This window comes from Pecten maximus, chromosome 7 (assembly GCF_902652985.1).
Source record: "Pecten maximus chromosome 7, xPecMax1.1, whole genome shotgun sequence".
Lineage (NCBI taxonomy): Eukaryota > Metazoa > Mollusca > Bivalvia > Pectinida > Pectinidae > Pecten > Pecten maximus.
The window spans coordinates 28817565-28838191 of record NC_047021.1 but is presented as its reverse complement, the minus strand read 5'-3'; the positions used below and the strand labels follow the sequence as shown (position 1 = coordinate 28838191).

The 20627-nt window shown below is 38.3% G+C and overlaps 1 protein-coding gene across 6 annotated transcripts in view; it reads left to right on the top strand.

Moving 5' to 3' along the window:
* Positions 1–20627, top strand: part of LOC117330483 — a 99116-nt gene that overhangs the window by 42213 nt on the left and 36276 nt on the right. For 5 of the 6 annotated variants that reach the window (XM_033888781.1, XM_033888782.1, XM_033888778.1 and 2 more), the window contains exons 21-35: positions 507–666; positions 1033–1184; positions 1624–1730; positions 2068–2155; positions 2337–2465; positions 2978–3130; positions 3353–3517; positions 3801–3897; positions 4375–4386; positions 8038–8202; positions 10893–10949; positions 16191–16777; positions 17248–17438; positions 17851–17967; positions 18079–18220. In XM_033888781.1, coding sequence (XP_033744672.1) covers positions 507–666; positions 1033–1184; positions 1624–1730; positions 2068–2155; positions 2337–2465; positions 2978–3130; positions 3353–3517; positions 3801–3897; positions 4375–4386; positions 8038–8202; positions 10893–10949; positions 16191–16777; positions 17248–17438; positions 17851–17967; positions 18079–18220 — 2322 coding nt within the window. The remainder of the gene's footprint in view (positions 1–506; positions 667–1032; positions 1185–1623; positions 1731–2067; positions 2156–2336; positions 2466–2977; positions 3131–3352; positions 3518–3800; positions 3898–4374; positions 4387–8037; positions 8203–10892; positions 10950–16190; positions 16778–17247; positions 17439–17850; positions 17968–18078; positions 18221–20627) is intronic. The other variant, XM_033888780.1, reaches the window with a different exon arrangement.

Genomic DNA, 20627 nt, shown 5'->3' with positions numbered 1-20627 from the left:
TAAGATACCTCTAGCTTACACGTTAAATTTCATGCCGGTCTGATTTGTCTGTGTCCATCTTTCAATAACATCTGTTATGTTTTCACAGTTACATTTTGAAGGTAGTGTGATTTTTGTGTGTGTTGCCTTACACAGAAAATTTGTCTAATTTATTTATTACCTTATTAGGAAGGCTTTTCTGACTTCTGTCTGTTCCCTTATATATGGAAATCTTATTTAATTATTACCTTATTAGGAAGGCTTTTGTGACTTCTGTCTGTTCCCTTATATAGGAAGTCTAATTCAATTATTACCTTATTTGGGAGATTTGTCTGACATGTCTGTTCCCTTATAAAATCTAATTTGATTATTACCTTGTTTGGGAGATTTGTCTAACTTTTGTCTGTTCCCTTAATTCATTACCTTATTTGGGAGATTTGTCTGACATGTCTGTTCCCTTATATAGGAAGTCTAATTTAATCATTACCTTATTTGGGAGATTTGTCTAACTTTTGTCTGTGATACAGGACGATCCCCTGAACCCAGTGAAAGGCCCCAAGTCATTTAACAGTGGCCAGAAAGTGAAGAATAACAGTTTCCTGTACACTTTTGATGAGCCTGGATCGTACAGTGTTGTGTCCCGTGGAGCTGACGGCTTTGCTTGCACGGTCTACGTCCTTCGATCAGGTAAAACAGACTTGTAATATCAAAGTATAATATCTTGAATTTTGTTTCATTACAAAATATATTATAAGATATGGCAATTTAAAAAATTGATGTTTTTTTTGTAAAATCCAAAACTTCATTTAGAAACCTAGCAGAATAAAAATTCTCCGGATTACATAGACTGAGGGTGATAATGTGATGAAATTGTGAACATATCTCTATTGCGGTTTGACCAAGTGTAGACTACATGGATTGTGATCACTCACTGTCACACATGGATATACATGTGTATCTATCTTTTCTTTAATTTGTCGGCTATAAAACACACAGGTGTTAAGTATATGCTCTGGAGAAGAGGTCCATTTCTTGTTTCTTTACGTGATGTAGGTCCAAAGGTGAAAGAACCCACCGTTGAGGCGTCTAATGGTGGTAGTCTGAAGCAGTATGATAAGGTTCAACTATCCTGCTCCACTCCTGGGTCCAAGATCTTCTACACCATCGATGGATCACCTCCACTCCTCCACCTTGAGGCAGCAAAGGTAGGAAATGATTAGATTAGATATGGGGTGGCCTTGTTCCATTATCCTCCAACAGTGTCCGATGTCAGATGACAGTTGTTTTAAACATGTTTCCATAGTGACCTTTTTCTACACTATAACATTTATGGAGCTTGGAGCTTTTGAAGTTGACAGTATCTAATGAATGTGCACTCGGCCACACTGTGCATATACATGTAACTTTTTACATTTTATTTAGGAATTGAAATATTTGCTTTAGAAAGGCAACTTCATAAACATTTTTAATGGGATAAAAAGAAAGAAACAGCAAAAAAATACAATAAAAAAAAACAACAAAAAGAAAGAAAAAAGGTTGGATTTTACTGGTGACTGAACTTCTGATACTGATATTTTGCTGAAACAACATTATAATATAGGACATGATGTATCTCTGTTTTATGTGTGAATCTTCCTTCTACAGCTGTACAAGCAGGATAAAGGAGTTATCATGAAACAGCCAGGCATCAAGTTTGTCCGTGCCATCGCTGTACTGGAACGCTCGCTCAACAGCAGCATATTTACCTCTAAGTAAGTCTTGAGTTAGTCTTCAATTATAATTAAATTTATTAATGTTCTAAGATAATTATATAATACCTTACAAATCTCCTATTCTAAAGAATTCCAAATTAAGATACATAAACAATATTATTTATTGTAATAATTAAGTAATAACTTTTGCACCTGTACACAAGAATGCCTTTCCATTTACTCTCAAATTTGTAAGGGAGGTAACTTACACAAATCTCAAATATAATGTGTAAGGTAACATGTATCCTTAATACATATATGAGCACAATGCTATTTTAGCATTGGGACCTTTTGCAGATGAGTATAAATTTTTCACTTTTTATACCTATTCTTACAGGAGATTTTTGGTATCGGATGACGATGGTGCTGACCGTCAGTCTCTATCTTCTGCAGCCTCTGTATCTGAACAAAGACCAAAACCAAGTGTAAGTATATCAGTAAAAGGTTTATTATAATATATATTTTGGCCAACAGATTTTGTTGCAAAAGAGTTTCATTGTAGTTTGCTCTCAATTTTGTCTTTTGTGATATTTCTTAGAGGTGTTCTGTGTTGTGGAATATATGACATGGCTACGTGTCTGTAGAAGGGACAATTTCTGATTACAGAAGGATGGTCCCTGGGAGTGGTGGGACTGTGTACCACATATCAAAGCATGCTTCACCGAGCCAGGGGTGATGGAGGTGTTCTGGAACCGGCCTGAGTTTGGCCAACTTCCTCTCATCAAGGGCTATGAGGTCAGCCATTTACTATACTTTACACCTCTGTTCTATAGTTACTGTGAGATTTATTAGTATAACGGTCCTCTGGTTGAAATGCAGAAACACAGGAACAGGCGCTGTTGTAATGGAAATAGCATAGGCTGATATACCAGTATATTGAAATATATGCATGTTTATCTTAGTCCATGCCTAAGTAATAATTCACCAATATTGATTGCTTTTCAGAAAAAAAATCATACCAATTCATTGTCCTGTAATAATCCCATTTATGACTGTGTCAGAAGTAATTTGCTGGTCTCGCAGACTTATTGCAGGATAAATATTGTATACCAAGATGCTCCAATGAAAACAACCTTCATTCTTTACAAAAAATAGATAAATAAATATGTAAAAAAAATAATATTCCTCATTGTCTTAAATTGAATTGTTAAAATAGTCAAAGACAGTTTGGAATCAGAAATGTTTGTTGCATTTTAAATGACTGATAACTTACGTATATTATATTATTAATGGTTTTACTAATGCAGTTATTCCTGAATGGAGTGACATATTGTGATATGTTTCCACCGAACAATACCAGCATCAATATCAGTGGCATGGCTGGAGGTCGGATGTATGAGGTCAAGGTCGAAGTCTACCCTATTCATAACCAATACAAACCTCTCCTGTCCAATATCTTGGTGAGTAGATAGTGAACATTAATTCTAGAATAGAAGTTTCAAAGAATACTTGGTGAACTTATTATGTTTTAAGTTATTTGATAAAAAGTGTTCCACTTGATACTAAAGCAAACAGAAAAATGTCCAAGGATAGTCAAATGATACAAATCAATTAAGTCTGGAATTTATATTTTACCACTTTTAAGGACAGAATAGAAGTACATGTACTGGTTGGTTTTTCAGGTAATGAAATGCCCTAAGCGAACTCCCGATGGTGGACCAGTGATCTCCCTTGAACGTACAGAGCGTCCTGACGCCCTTGCTGTGGTGTGGATGGCCATTGATACACCAGATTATCCTATATCGGGCTATCTCATCTTCCTGGATGAGGTCCAATGTGGCAGTAGAGTAAGTGGATGTTTTTATGTGTGAGATTTTTATCATTAATGGTTTCGTTACAATAACTTTAACTGGAATGCTATGAAAGCCCTATTCCTGAATTGGATTGTATATATTAAAGAAAAGACTTACAATCTTATATAAAGTTAATCTGTATAATCTAAAAATTGGGGTGAAGTATGTTGTATTGTCTTTCATGTTACTCTGACTTAACATTAAAACAATGAAGATGTTGACAAATATTGATATTGTATGTGAATGTTCCTACATGATGTTTGACCATACTTTGTAGCTGGTACCAAGTCCAGACAGTGATCGGTGTAAGGTCGTGATTGGCGGTTGTACCCTGAGGCAGATCCACAGGGTATATGTGAAAGCCCTCCCTCATGGTAAACATCCATTGATTTACTATTAGTGCTTCTCACAACTTTAAGTTGAACTAAATGATAGATTTGGTTTTATTAATACCATAAAGGTTTGTTAAGGATTATGCTTTTCTAATGTCAGTAAAGTTTGGCCTATTTAAATGTCTGATGTCAGTAAAGTTTGGCTTATTTAGATGTCTGATATCAGTAAAGTTTGGCCTATCTAAATCTCTGATATCCATAAAGTTTGGTGTATCTAAATTTCCAATATCAGTAAAGTTTGGCCTATTGAAATCTCTGATATAAGTCAAGTTTGACCTATTAAAATCTCTGATATAAGTCAAGTTTGACCTATTAAAATCTCTGATATCAGTCAAGTTTGACCTATTTAAATCTCTGATATCATTCAAGTTTGACCTATTGAAATTTCTATCAGCAAAGTTTGGCCTATTTAGATAAAATGCATCATTGAAGTTTTCTTTTTTGTTTTATTTTCTTTAGGAGCTACCAATGGTAAGTTCTATACCCAAATATTAGTATCAGTTAAAGAAAATTAGTCATCATCATCTTCTAAATATTCCTGTAATAATTCTGATAGACACTTATATTAAGTAAACAAGTTGGTTGATGATATCTTTCAATAGTAAACTGATGATAACATTTATGATGTCAAATTTCAGAAGAAGTCATACCATGTGGGTTTCTTTGTGCCTCAAAATCCTCAAATGTTCGAAATAAATACAGTAAGGTTTTGTTTGGCCGAGTCTCTGAATGGCTTCAAGTGTTGCAATGGAATCAAAGTTCGCTTAAGGACATTTAAAGATTAAAGCAGATGCTTCAATGTCCAGCTTTTTGCTAGATAATGTAGAAAAAAAATGAAAAAATGAATCAATTAAAATTAAAAACTGGTTTTTATAATGGAGATGGGATTCAATTTTGAAGGTGTTGAATCACCATCAAATGAACAAATTCCACACCTAGAAAACGGTGGTATGTGTGGAGACTGAGGGTAAGGCCCTGGCTGTGTATCCACTACTGTGGAGTGAAGAGGTGTAGCTAGGTTTATCGTGTAGACTTCCGTAGAGACATGCAGTAAAAGTATTTTTTAAATAGAGTAAATAAAATAAAGATTATTTGAGCATATATGAGTGATTTGCTTAGAAGTGTGTGTAGATTTTACCATAGACTCCCCTGTTGTCAGTACATGGCAGATCAATGTAGGTTCGTAGTGTATTTCGATTTTTTAAAGGTCAGTATTATAAGAAATTATATATTTATTTGGTTAATAATAAGAGACTTTTGAGAGCTCAGTTGATAATAAGAGACTTTTGAAAGCTCAGTAGATGATAAGAGACTTTTGAGAGCTTTGCTGCTAATAAGAGACTTTTGAGAGCTCAGTAGATGATAAGAGACTTTTGAGAGCTCAGTTGGTAATAAGAGACTTTTGAAAGCTCAGTTGATAATAAGAGACTTTTGAAAGCTCAGTTGATAATAAGAGACTTTTGAGAGCTTTGCTGCTAATAAGAGACTTTTGAGAGCTCAGTAGATGATAAGAGACTTTTGAGAGCTCAGTTGGTAATAAGAGACTTTTGAAAGCTCAGTTGATAATAAGAGACTTTTGAAAGCTCAGTTGATAATAAGAGACTTTTGAAAGCTCAGTTGATAATAAGAGACTTTTGAGAGCTCAGTAGATGATAAGAGACTTTTGAGAGCTTTGCTGCTAATAAGAGACTTTTGAGAGCTCATGTGATAATAAGAGACTTTTGAGAGCTCAGTTGATAATAAGAGACTTTTGAGAGCTCAGTTGATAATAAGAGACTTTTGAGAGCTCAGTAGATGATAAGAGACTTTTGAGAGCTTTGCTGCTAATAAGAGACTTTTGAGAGCTCATGTGATAATAAGAGACTTTTGAGAGCTCAGTTGGTAATAAGAAACTTTTGAAAGCTCAGTTGATAATAAGAGACTTTTGAAAGCTCAGTTGATAATAAGAGACTTTTGAGAGCTCAGTAGATGATAGACTTTGAGAGCTCATGTGATAATAAGAGACTTTTGAGAGCTCATGTGATAATAAGAGACTTTTGAGAGCTCAGTTGATAATAAGAGACTTTCGAGAGCTCAGTAGATGATAAGAGACTTTTGAGAGCTCAGTTGGTAATAAGAGACTTTTGAAAGCTCAGTTGATAATAAGAGACTTTTGAAAGCTCAGTTGATAATAAGAGACTTTTGAAAGCTCAGTTGATAATAAGAGACTTTTGAGAGCTCAGTAGATGATAAGAGACTTTTGAGAGCTTTGCTGCTAATAAGAGACTTTTGAGAACTCATGTGATAATAAGAGACTTTGAGAGCTCAGTTGATAATAAGAGACTTTTGAGAGCTCAGTTGATAATAAGAGACTTTTGAGAGCTCAGTAGATGATAAAAGACTTTTGAAAGCTCAGTTGATAATAAGAGACTTTTGAGAGCTCAGTAGATGATAAGAGTCTTTTGAGAGCTTTGCTGCTAATAAGAGACTTTTGAGAGCTCATGTGATAATAAGAGACTTTTGAGAGCGCAGTAGATGATAAGAGACTTTTGAAAGCTCAGTTGCTAATAAGAGACTTTTGAGAGCTCAGTAGATGATAAGAGACTTTTGAGAGTCTCAGTTGATAATAGAGACTTTGAGAGCTCAGTAGATGATAGAGTCTTTTGAGAGACTTTGCTGCTAAATACGAGACTTTTGAGAGCCATCAGTGATAATAAGAGACTTGTGAGACCAGTAGATGTGGAGACTTTGAAAGCTCAGTGTGATAATAAGAGACTTTTGAGAGCTCAGTTGATAATAAGAGACTTTTGAAAGCTCAGTTGATAATAAGAGACTTTTGAGAGCTCAGTAGATGATAAGAGACTTTTGAGAGCTTTGCTGCTAATAAGAGACTTTTGAGAGCTCATGATAATAAGAGACTTTTGAGAGCTCAGTTGATAATAAGTGACTTTTGAGAGCTCAATTGATAATAAGAGACTTTTGAGAGCTCAGTAGATGATAAGAGACTTTTGAGAGCTCAGTTGGTAATAAGAAACTTTTGAAAGCTCAGTTGATAATAAGACTTTTGAAAGCTCAGTTGATAATAAGAGACTTTTGAGAGCTCAGTTGATAATAAGAGACTTTTGAGAGCTCTGTTGATAATAAGAGACTTTTGAGAGCTCAGTTGGTAATAAGAAACTTTTGAAAGCTCATGTGATAATAAGAGACTTTTGAGAGCTCAGTTGATAATAAGTGACTTTTGAGAGCTCAATTGATAATAAGAGACTTTTGAGAGCTCAGTAGATGATAAGAGACTTTTGAGAGCTCAGTTGGTAATAAGAAACTTTTGAAAGCTCAGTTGATAATAAGAGACTTTTGAAAGCTCAGTTGATAATAAGAGACTTTTGAGAGCTCAGTTGATAATAAGAGACTTTTGAGAGCTCTGTTGATAATAAGAGACTTTTGAGAGCTCAGTTGGTAATAAGAAACTTTTGAAAGCTCATGTGATAATAAGAGACTTTTGAGAGCTTATTTTTGAAGATGATTATATATTTAGGCTGTGTTTTGTGAGTGTCTTGAATTGGCTCTAGATAGAAAGTATATAGAGGAACAGTTACAAAATATTCTACATGTTTGTCTAGAAAAAAAAATAATCTGACCTAAAGTAACATTTCACCTTTTTCTTGACAAAGTTTCATGACCTCCATTTATATTTCACCTTTTCTTTAAGATGATCTTTAGTAACATTGACCTTTAGCCTTTCTTACATGACCTTTATCGAGGTCACCATGTCTCACATGATAGGAGAAAACTCAATCACATGTCCGGCATGAAGATCCTTCCCATATCACATGTACATGTAATAGGAATCTCATGAAATGTGAAAATGTGCTCCCTCCAAACTGGTATCACATTATATATTGATAACCCTTCCACCCCTACTGACCATATTGGACTTCAAATGATGATTGAATGGAAGAGTCCACCAACGTTTCTTAGGGTTGAAAGGGATAATAGTCCCACTAAATCTTCCACATTGTAAAGTCTCATGGAAAGAGATCTCCCACATTGGCAGATGTTTGCAATTCTCTTTGATTAACATTTATAAAGTGTTTCTGACTTACGACATACCATTCAGTAAAATTGTCTTTTGCTCGTTCTCAGTTGACATAGAGTATGCCAAGACGTCCAACCTTTTAGAGGTTACCCTGCCTCTGGACTTTGAACAGGTAGAGCTTCCTCCAGAAGAGGAACGCATGGATGAGCCAGAATTCTACAAGGAGTATATCGAGATACAGGAAGGGGCTGGCCAGCTCCCTGGCATGGACGGTAAGAATATAGTGTGGAAGAGTGGGGGAGGGAGGAATAATTTCTTAAATGGACAGTAAGAGTTTGGTATCGTAGAAGGATGGAAGGAGAAAAAGAAGAAGAGATAAAAACAATTCTAGATCATGGATGGTGTTATTTTGTTAAAGTAGGGAGGGGTAGGGTAACATTGACCATGGGAAGTATTTGATGGAGAACTGAAGTATGTAGAGAGTTGTTGTATGTAGTATTGTGAGATAAGAGGGGTGGCTAGCATTGGGCAATCCAGCTCTTAGTCAGTTTAGTGCCTTCATTTACAATTGTTAAATTTGTTTATTGATTTAAAGAGCAGTTAAAGATCATGGAACAGTTTAATAATGGAGTAAAAAGATAATTGAAAAGTTACATAAAAAAATAAAAAGTTACATCAAATAGAAAACATCTATATTTTAATAATAAGTGATTAATTTTCATGTATAACTTAGACAACCTACTGTAGTTATAGATGTGCTGGACACATAAAAGTACCCCATTGGTCTTGACTATATCTGGAATGTGTTTTTTGAGTTAGGTGATAATTTATTGTAAGAAGCAGCCCATTGTGTGTGATTCATGTACAAGGAGATGACAAAAGATGATGTGAGAAAGGAATGTGTCTATTTTATTGTTAAAAATATAAGGTATTGCCTACATTTTAATGTTGATTATCATTATTTAAGTATAGAAAGAGCATTTTAATTAAAATGTATTATTGTGTTATGTTTCGATAGTTTTGTTTGTTGCTAGTTGTGTGAACCACAAGTATCATCACTATAGTATATAGAACATATTCCTAGATATAGTTTCAAATGTGCATGATTTTACTTGCATGACATGTGTATCCTTTGACTTTCAGAATTTGTAATATTATCTCATTTCTTTTTATATGCAATTGTTCAGTTCCTTTTTAGATACAATCACTGATACTCCACTGTGTTATTGCACACCATTAAACACTGGTTTCTACAGAACTATGTGATGATGTCACACGAAGGTCACATGGTACCAGTCCCTGTTTGGTTCCATTACATTATAATATTATATTGTTTGGTTCTAATACATTATAATATTATATGTGATGAAAGAAGCTCTAGATATGTAATAATGACCTAAATATTGATGTACAGAAAATGATTTAAGCCAGTACAGCGATGATAGAGCGGATGAGGTTGAATATTTCCTTGGTAACTATAACATGCCCAGTTATCTCCCCTTGTTTTGACATTGTGACATTGTTGGGTGAAGGTGAATTAATTGTGACGTTGGATAATCCAAGGTCATGGAAGAGAACTGGTGTTGGAGTATAATGCATGCTGTAATCTACACTTTTGTTTTGTAATTTTACAGACTGATTTTTGTTTTACAGAGCTGAGTTCTATATTTTTCTGATAGAGACAATATTGAGTAATTCCTGTTTGTTGCTCAAATGCCATAGTTAAACAGTTTTTATTGAGGTGAATTTTTTTTTAAAGTTGTTATTTTTTCTAAAGTGAAATGATAAAATTAATTTGGTAAACCTTGGTAAAACATACTTTGTGTATTTTAACGAACCTGATAAAACAGACAAATGAAACTGTCTACCTACACTAGTAATTAATGATCAGTCAGTTACAGTAAAGAATGAGCAACTGCCAGTCATGTCCATTCCCAACAGTAGTTGGTGTGGTTTATATAGAGAAATAAAAAAAATTGTCACTACAGTATATAGGTCAGGTATTAGACAATTTTGTACCAATAAAAATTGTGTTTTCACAAAAGTTGGATTACCTTTCAGATGTCTGTAAACAAAAAGTCACTGTATAATAAAGCTAGTCCTTAAAGTCAGGTGTCAGTAAAATCAGGACCACAGCTATTTTCACTACATGTTATTGTATTTTCAAAATTGTTTAAAAAAAGCGTTTCCTGTTATGTTCCTGACACTTTTTTGCATGACATTTGATTTAATGTATGATTCTTTGTATAAGGCATGCTAGTTTATGGAATGTAACTAATTATTTTCTGTCTATATTAAGAAATACTTTTATATACAATGCCAGAAAATGTAACCAACTTTTTCATGGTTAAAGTACAATGTATTTTTAATGTACCATATTTGCTGTAATTAATGTCTTCGGAACTTAATCATTTTATAGAAGATGTGTCAAAAGGTTCTAAATATTCTGAAATTGGAAGAGGGGAAGGGGTAGGAACAAATAGTGGGGTATTATGATATAATGTTATGTTTTGATTGAAATTGATGAATTATTTTTAAAGACACATTTTAAAAGGTGATGTGGTTGCCTGGATAGGGCAGTGTACGTGAGGCCCCATGACATTTCTTCTCCCTAGAACTGCCCCTTAGTGTATAAAACTAGATATGATAGAGTGGATTATTTCATGATTTCTGAAACAAAGACAAATTTAAAGTTATCAGACAGTCACTTACTATGCCATAGTCCAAACTTTGTATTCTGAAAAGCAACAAGTTTACTGTATTTATCATTTATATTCTTGCTTTCGAGCTAGAAATATGATGAAAATGTGTCCTGTGTTTACTGCTAATCATGAGCGACAGTTTGGTAGGTATTCAGATTTGCTACACAAGCTGGTAAGCGTATATATACAGGTATATATGTAGACTAGAGCTAGGCCTGTACATGTGACATATTGTACATACGATGGCTTCTATCTGACAGATCTCAAACAGGATAGGAGTCCAGAAAATGTGGAATTAGAGAATGCAAGATACAAAGGTAAATACTCATCTTCAAGGTCACTTCTGTAATGAATAAGCAATTTCAAGGTCATTCATCAATGATACCTTAACCTGCTAGGATCTAGACATTTGAAGGTTTGGAAGTAAGAATTGTACATTTTGTTAATTGAAATACTCTCTCAAGCAGTGTGTATATGGACTGTACTTATGATTGATATGTATCATTATGTACTTATCTCTCAACATACTTACCTGGTAAATGGAATCTGGACCAACGTTATTAAGGGATGTATCTCTAATTACTCACTGATTCTATCTTTTATACTCTTACTTCATCCTTGGTATGATTGATATATTCCATACTTCCAGTCTCTCAGGCTTTCTCATACTTATGATAGGGTTCCAGATTTCTTTATTGGTACTTCCAGTGTAAATTTAATTATTCATGAACATTTCAATGCTTACATGATTCTTTATTGCTTTGCTTACGTGGCTCCAGAGGGAGTGAGGCCTTTAAGGAAGCCTGTTATACCATCAGATTATGGAAACACTCCAGAACGGGACTCATATGAACAGCACATCCCTAGCCACCAAGCTACCCCTGCCAGATCTAGTATGCGTGAAAGCATAGATAGGCGTGACTCCAACTTGTCATCAGGACGACGTCAATTCTCTTCACGGCGCCAGAGTGTTTTCTATAACGATGAACAGAACTCGCCTGTGCCTCCTTACGGCAGTCGTTATGCTTCCCCGGATATGGCCAGACCAGGCTCTCAGAGTGCCCTAAGACGGCCGTCAATCCGCTCACCAGTTTCCATGGATTATAACAACGGATCACAGAGTAGAAGCAACAAACTTTCCTTTAAAATGATGGGCACTGTGGCCGCAGCACTGAGGGCACCCCAGTACGATATGAGAGAGCAGCATGTTAAGAGTCATATTACATTCAAGGTAGTAGCTAATACCATGAGGAAGGTTCATCATGCAGGAAAATATTTTAAGAAAGGGAATTTGTGCTGGCTTGTATGTTCAAAAATTCAAATTTGATTGGAAGAAATTTAAGAATTTTGTCAAAGTCACAGAAGCTTTTAAAGAACCTGAGAAAACAACAAAGATGTTTGAAATTCAAGCACCTGCTATGCCCAAGCCCAGTAGTGGGGGAGGACTGCCTCGTCGGACATCAGGTCGGGTGAGGTCAGGAGGTAGGAATGACCAGGTCAGGGGATATGAAGATCAGGAACCACGGTTACCAGAAAGGGGCATTCTTAGTGGTCAGAGGCGAGAGGAGTATGTTAATCAGCAGTCACGGTCCATGGACAGTCTAAGTCCTGACCGTGACAGACTGTATCCCAGCAACCAAACCCTTGATGTAGAGGGAAGGTCAAGGTCATTTGCACATCAGTCAAGATCATTCGATGGTGCCAGTCCAGAAAGGATAAGAGGTCAATCAGGTTATGATGATTACTATGAGAACAGCCCAAGGTCAAGGTCACACCATACACCAAGATCTGGTCAGCAGTCTGGAAGGAACAGGATGTATGCTCATGATTATGAACCATCAGACTATCGGAGACAGGGAACGAGTCGAACTGTGGAGTTTGAACCAGACACATTTGATGGCCATGACACTGGATACTGGGGTATGGAGGATGGAGACTCGGATTGCTATGACAACACACCTTACCCACCCAATAGTAACAGAAGTAGACATGACCCAGGGGTGGAATTCAGGCGAAGACGATTCAAACACCAGAGTCCCAGATCAGATGCTGATAGTAGATATGACAGATTTCAGGATAGCAGCCCAGAGGATTATAGAAGGTCATCCTTCCGTCGACCTCGCGGCCCAGATATTCCAGGTCAGGCCCACGGGGCTATCACCATGAAGGAGTTTAATAGAATGACAGAAGAACAAAAGGAAGAATTGGAAAGGAAGAAGTTGTTTTCCAAAATCTACGGAGACAAGTTTCCAGAAGACCTTGCCATGAAGTCCCTACAGGCGTATGGTCCCATGCTGAGGAATCAGATGCTTGAGGACGCCATTGCTGTAGAAGGTATACTGTTAGGTCTGTGTTGTGTCACAAGGGCAGAGCATGATACGCATACATATTAATGGAACAGCTTGACAGCATGGTATACAGATAGATGTTACATGGAACAATGGCAAACATCACTCTGGGACATGTTCAGCATGTGTAAGTCAGTGTTGTGTCACGAAGAGACAATTGAAGCATGGTACACAGATAGATGTTACATGGAACCATGGCAAACATCACTCTGGGACATGTTCAGCATGTGTAAGTCAGTGTTGTGTCACGAAGAGACAATCGAAGCATGGTACACGGATAGATCTTACTTGGAACCATGGTAAACATCACTCCTTGTAAGTCAGTGTTGTGTCACCAAGAAACAATTGAAGCATGGTACACAGATTTGTAAACGGAATGGAAGACTCACTGAATGCCATATTTCTCATTTCTCACTCGTGTATATAAAAGAATATTTTTTCCACTGAATCTGGTATTTGTACTTCTCATTCACTATTATGTGTCACATTCTTGTCGGTAGTGCTGGACCAGTTTGATCAGAAATGTTGAGAGCTTTTCCAGTCGTTATCACCGTCACTATCATTAAGAGGCATGGCACTATCTCTTTGTGAACTCTGGACGTACACGATTCAGAGCACTGAAGCTGTTTCCTGAACAAAGCATGAATCAAGTAATTGGTGATACTCTGAACAGACATCTTTTAATTTTAAATTTCTATTTAAATACATCTTTTGATTTCTATTTAAGTACATCTTTTTCCTGTATGAACTTCATGTATCACTCTTTATTGTTCTACTTTCCATTTGGCATGATTTCACATTAAACAACATCATCACCTATTACATGTGTATATGACTTCCAGACAATTCGATTTGATTGTTCTTTTTTTCATGCTGTATATAAAATTTATTAATGATTTGGGTATATATTTCTTAGTATTAATGTTATGATTGTTTGGGTGTACAGTATATATTTTTTGGTATTTAAGTTATACTGTTTTGGGTGTACAGGATATATTTTTTGGTATTTAAGATATAATTATTTGGGTGTACAGGATATATTTTTTGGTATTTAAGTTATACTGTTTTGGGTGTACAGTATATATTTTTTGGTATTTAAGTTATAATTATTTGGGTGTATATTTCTCTATCATTTGTAGTAGTGTAGGTATGATTTGTCTATAGAACAAACTGAATTGTTCATTCCAGTAGAAAGTACTACCAGTACTTCATATATCACAACAACAGTATCGTCATCTGGTGAGTCGGGCGTCATATCTCAGACAAAATCATTTGTGGCCTTTTGCTTCTTTAATATTTTCTTCCCATTTTTTTTACTGAAACTTTAATGTCACTTTGCATTGCCATTGATATAAACATCAGGTCAACTTTTTTTTTACAGCACTATAACATGATTTTAAATCTTATTTATAATATTTTAATTCCTTGAGCTAATATTTTCCCATTGCTTAATTTAGGTTACTCTAATCTTTATTGAACTAATTAATTATTGTTATGATTTTATACATACATTAATTAGATACCGTACTTGGTTACCTGAATATCCTGTGGGAGCCTTTCAAAATAGTCAGATAAATTGTACGTAAATTATGTACTTATCACCCAGTATTGACATCTTACACCAAACTGATTTAGCTGAATTTTAAAGTCAATGTGACTTAAGATCCTTGTTTTCAGACTAAGGAAGGAGAAATCTGTGTTTTTAGATGATACAAGCCTTGAGTAAGAAGCTGCCCAATTTCCCTTCTATGTCATGGTACAGAAAATATTGAGCCTCGAGTTGTTGTTTGATGGACTTAACGTTTTTGCAGAAAGTAAAATTGAAATTAAGAATTTGGTTAATTTAAGCTATAAAACAAGAAAAGAAACGATAGTATAGAAAGATAAGTTGGTCAGTTGTAATCTCTTTTGCTATATACATCTGTCAATAAGCCCATTCGTGACAATAAGCCTGTGTCCGACAATAAGCCCATGGTGGCAATAAGGCCATACTTGGCAATATGCCCATGTCTAACAATAAGTCAATGTCTGACAATAAGCCCATGTCTGACAATAAACCCATACCTGACAATAAGCCCATGGTGGCAATAAGGCCATACTTGGCAATATGCCCATGTCTAACAATAAGCCCATGTCTGCTAATAAACCCATGTCTAACAATAAGCCCATGCTTGGCAATAAGCCTGTTGATCAATTAGTTGTCCTCATTCTACTACTCTTTTTATTAGATGTGAATAAACATACATTTTTATTAAATGCGTGTGATACATTTGTTGTCATCTTTATTTTTAGTGATTACATTATTTTCAATTTTAGATTGCTTACTTATAGTATTTAATTTACCTGGTAGATTAACTGTTTTATTAGATTTTTTACTCTTTTATTTTAATGCTTAATGATAGAAGTAATTTTATTTTAATTACAGAATTGATTAAAACGTAATAGTGCAGAATTGATTTGATGATATTATGCAGTTATACATGTTCTGTACACGGATATTGCTTTAAATTAATGTGTGTTTTGGGGTAGGGGACAGGGGCAGATAACCACACAAATGTAGATATATCTTATGTCATGTTTTAGGGCTGGGGAACTTATATACAAGATAACATATTTAATGAAGTGGTCCAAATTTGTTAAGATTTTATATATAATTAGCGGTCAATGCAGTGCCCCATTTTTATAACTAATAAATGAAATAACATTGACAGTATCATCCTTGATACTCCATAGGTTAATCTCAGGTACGCTCTTTTGGAGTATTGAGGATGGGACAGTAAGGATCTTGTATACATGTATTGTTCAGTCAACTTCACTCAACACAGTGGTTGATCTACAGAGGTTTTCAGGGCTTAAATAAAAAAAAAATCAGCTGGTGAATTGAAGAGATACGAATACATATTGTCCTCAATTGGAACCATCCCTCTAGTTTTAGGATCCTTGCCTACCCCTACTTTGCTTATTCTCTGGGTGATTAGATAATTCACCACGGAAATCATATAATGATCATGATTTCTGATTATTCTAATGTATTTTGTCTTACAGGCTTTCCTGACCATAAGATGATAGCTTGGTTGATTGTGTATTTGAAAATGTATTTCAATTTGAGTGATGAATTTATTTCTTAGCTTGGACCAGCACACGTGTAGTTACTTATTAATGATACATTGTGTACTATGCATGAGTAACCTGTTAATATTTGTTATACAGACCAAAGTGTAGGAACAGACACACCTCAGAGGTCACCCCGCCAGCCAAGGAAACAACAGTATGACTATAACGAGGAGGGCATCGAGTACAGGAAGTACCGAAAGGGCATTCCTCACCGCTCCGTGTCGGACAGCAATGAGAGCGAGGACGGCACCTCCGACCAGGATTCTGATGAAGAAGAATCAAGTTCAGAGAGCGGAGATAGCCAGTCAAGAGCCTCAATCCCAAGTCAGAGCAATCACCTTAGTTTTGATGCTTCCAAATCTTTTGCCGACAATGAGAAGTCAATTAAACGTACCAAAGAGTCGCGGGCTAGTTCCCGTATGAGCAGTCAAACGACACCAAAGGAAATAATAGTTGAACAGGGTGAACATCAGATGTCAAGAGCCCCAACAACAGCTGTAGAACCTCAGTCCACTTTTGCTTCCATGGAGATTGGAAAGAGAACAAATAAGACAGCTATTATACAAGTTCAGCAGTCAGTCCAGTTGGACGAGGCACGACTCGCAGATATGGACGTGACGGAGAGAAGAGTCGCTGTTGCTGCAGACAAGATGGAACAACTGAGGACCGTGGATGATGGAGTGGTATGTACAATGTTCAATTTCAGACTTCTATCTCTTAAAAAAATAACATATTCTGATAAAGACCTTGATAGAGACCTTGATTTTGGTATATTTTGTGACTAGAAATATTCTCCTTTTTTTTTTTTCAATATTCTCTACCAGTAATTGTCTGGAGGTATTTTACTATGAATTTCTTGGAACACTTTGTCTTCCTAAGACTGTAGCCTGTATTACATATCTGAGTTCAGTATAAACGTGGATCCCATTGCAGTGGATATATTTCCAATATTCCTATTTTTTATTTCAAGAGCTATTGTCCTTTTTGTGAAGTCATGCATAAATTTTCAGCCAGTTTCTTTAAAATCTGGTCTTGTTAATCATGACTATAATTAGTTAAAAGGGGTTTTTCAGTTATTATTGGGCTTGAGTGTACAGTTTAACCTTATAGAGAATGTTCCTTATTCATGAAAATTAAATTTGTTCACCTGCAGCTTATCAAAAAAGCCCACGAGCAAAATACCCTGCCTCCCCCAGCCATCAAAGTCAGCTCCAAGGGTAAGACAGGTGTTAAGGTGGAGTGGCTGCTGCAGGATGAGGTACTACCCGACTACACCCTCCTACTATATGTGGTGAACATCGTCGGCCAGAAGTTTGGATCCGAGTTCAGGAAGAGTGATCATAGGTATAGGACGCTCTTTAATATCATTTGTAGATGATTAGGTTTTGTTGCAGATTCAGACCAAAGTTTATGCCTCATAATAGCGTTGAAAGTGTTGTTTTTCTGTACGTATGATATGACATTCGCTCCAGATCAGTAATATATACCAAACATATGTATCATTTGTAGATGATAAGGTTCCTGGATTTTGTTGTGGATTCAGACCAAAGTTTATGCCTCATAATAACGTAGAAAGTGAGGTTTTTCTGCACGTATGATATGATATTTACTCCAGATCAGTTATATATAAAACATATGTAAGTATGGTATGAATTGATGATAAAAGGCCCTTAGTGTAATGTAATGTTATATTATTTAGATGTCAAATATCCTTTAAGCTTGAAAAAAAATGAATATCCTGTATGTCACCCTCTAGTTTTGACTGTAACATCGTGGAGGGAGACAAACAGATCCGAGCTCAGCAGCATTGCTGGAACGTCCAAGATTCCCAGGAGAAGTCCATATTTGGTCTGATGCCAGGAATGACCTACAGGTAGATATAGATAATTTTTGTCTATTCATCCATTCCTCGTTTCTGAGATAAAAGGTCATTATGATAAATGCATGGTAAACCAGTTAATGTGTATTTTGGATTCTGTTACAGGATTTTTGTGATTGCCAACTACAACACACTAAAGGGAAATCAGCCGTATGAGGTCCAGACCACATCCTCTGTGATCTACTACACCACTATGGGTCCCCCTAGTGCCCCTCGTCTCAGAGTCTGTAGTGTGGATCTGTATGAGGTAGGTATTGATGTAAAAAATACAGTATTTACATGATGGGTCCCCCTAGTGCCCCTCATCTCAGAGTCTGTAGTGTGGATCTGTATGAGGTAGGTATTGATGTAAAAAATACAGTATTTACATCATGGGTCCCCCTAGTGCCCCTCGTCTCAGGGTCTGTAGTGTGGATCTGTATGAGATAGGTATTGGTGTATTAAATACAGTATTTACATCATGGGTCCCGCTAGTGCCCCTCGTCTCAGAGTCTGTAGTGTGGATCTTTATGAGGTCGGTATTGATGTCAAAAATACAGTATTTACATCATGGGTCCCCCTAGTGCCCCTCATCTCAGAGTCTGTAGTGTGGATCTGTATGAGGTAGGTATTGGTGTATTAGATACAGTATTTACATCATGGGTCCCCCTAGTGCCCCACGTCTTGGGGTCTGTAGTGTGGATCTGTGTGAGGTAGGTATTGATGTATTAGATACAGTATTTACATCATGTCTCCAGCCCCACCCACGCCAGTGCCAGTGTCCCTGGCATCAGGTTAGTCTCCAGCCCCACCCACACGAGTGCCAGTGTCCCTTACATCAGGTTAGTCTCCAGCCCCACCCACACGAGTGCCCGTGTCCCTGGCATCATGTTAGTCTCCAGCCCCACCCACACGAGTGCCAGTGTCCCTGGCATCATGTTAGTCTCCAGCCCCACCCACACGAGTGCCAGTGTCCCTGGCATCAGGTTAGTCTCCAGCCCCACCCACACGAGTGCCAGTGTCCCTGGCATCAGGTTCGTCTCCAGCCCCACCCACATAGTCTCCAGCCCCACCCACACGAGTGCCAGTGTCCCTTACATCAGGTTAGTCTCCACCCCCACCCACACGAGTGCCAGTGTCCCTGGCATCAGGTTAGTCTCCAGCCCCACCCACACGAGTGCCAGTGTCCCTGGCATCAGGTTAGTCTCCAGCCCCACCCATACGAGTGCCAGTGTCCCTGGCATCAGGTTAGTCTCCAGCCCCACCCACATAGTCTCCAGCCCCATCCACACGAGTGCCAGTGTCCCTGGCATCAGGTTTTTCTCCAGCCCCACCCACACGAGTGCCAGTGTCCCTGGCATCAGGTTAGTCTCCACCCCCACCCACACGAGTGCCAGTGTCCCTGGCATCAGGTTAGTCTCCAGCCCCACCCACACGAGTGCCAGTGTCCCTGGCATCAGGTTAGTCTCCAGCCCCACCCACATAGTCTCCAGCCCCACCCACACGAGTGCCAGTGTCCCTTACATCAGGTTAGTCTCCAGCCCCACCCACACGAGTGCCAGTGTCCCTGGCATCAGGTTAGTCTCCAGCCCCACCCATACGAGTGCCAGTGTCCCTGGCATCAGGTTAGTCTCCAGCCCCACCCACATAGTCTCCAGCCCCATCCACACGAGTGCCAGTGTCCCTGGCATCAGGTTAGTCTCCAGCCCCACCCACACGAGTGCCAGTGTCCCTGGCATCAGGTTAGTCTCCACCCCCACCCACACGAGTGCCAGTGTCCCTGGCATCAGGTTAGTCTCCAGCCCCACCCACACGAGTGCCAGTGTCCCTGGCATCAGGTTAGTCTCCAGCCCCACCCACACGAGTGCCAGTGTCCCTGGCATCAGGTTAGTCTCCAGCCCCACCCACACGAGTGCCAGTGTCCCTGGCATCAGGTTAGTCTCCAGCCCCACCCACGCGAGTGCCAGTGTCCCTGGCATCAGGTTAGTCTCCATCCCCACCCACGCGAGTGCCAGTGTCCCTGGCATCAGGTTAGTCTCCATCCCCACCCACACAAGTGCCAGTGTCCCTGGCATCAGGTTAGTCTCCAGCCCCTACCACGCGAGTGCCAGTGTCCCTGGCATCAGGTTAGTCTCCAGCCCCACCCACACGAGTGCCAGTGTCCTTGGCATCAGGTTAGTCTCCAGCCCCACCCACACGAGTGCCAGTGTCCCTGGCATCAGCTTAGTCTCCACCCCCACCCATACGAGTGCCAGTGTCCCTGGCATCATGTTAGTCTCCAGCCCCACCCACACGAGTGCCAGTGTCCCTGGCATCAGGTTAGTCTCCAGCCCCACCCACACGAGTGCCAGTGTCCCTTACATCAGGTTAGTCTCCAGCCCCACCCACGCGAGTGCCAGTGTCCCTGGCATCATGTTAGTCTCCAGCCCCACCCACACGAGTGCCAGTGTCCCTTACATCAGGTTAGTCTCCAGCCCCACCCAAACGAGTGCCAGTGTCCCTTACATCAGGTCAGTCCCCACCCCCACCCAAACGAGTGCCAGTGTCCCTGGCATCAGGTTAGTCTCCAGCCCCACCCACATAGTCTCCAGCCCCACCCACACGAGTGCCAGTGTCCCTTACATCAGGTCAGTCTCCAGCCCCACCCACGCGAGTGCCAGTGTCCCTGGCATCAT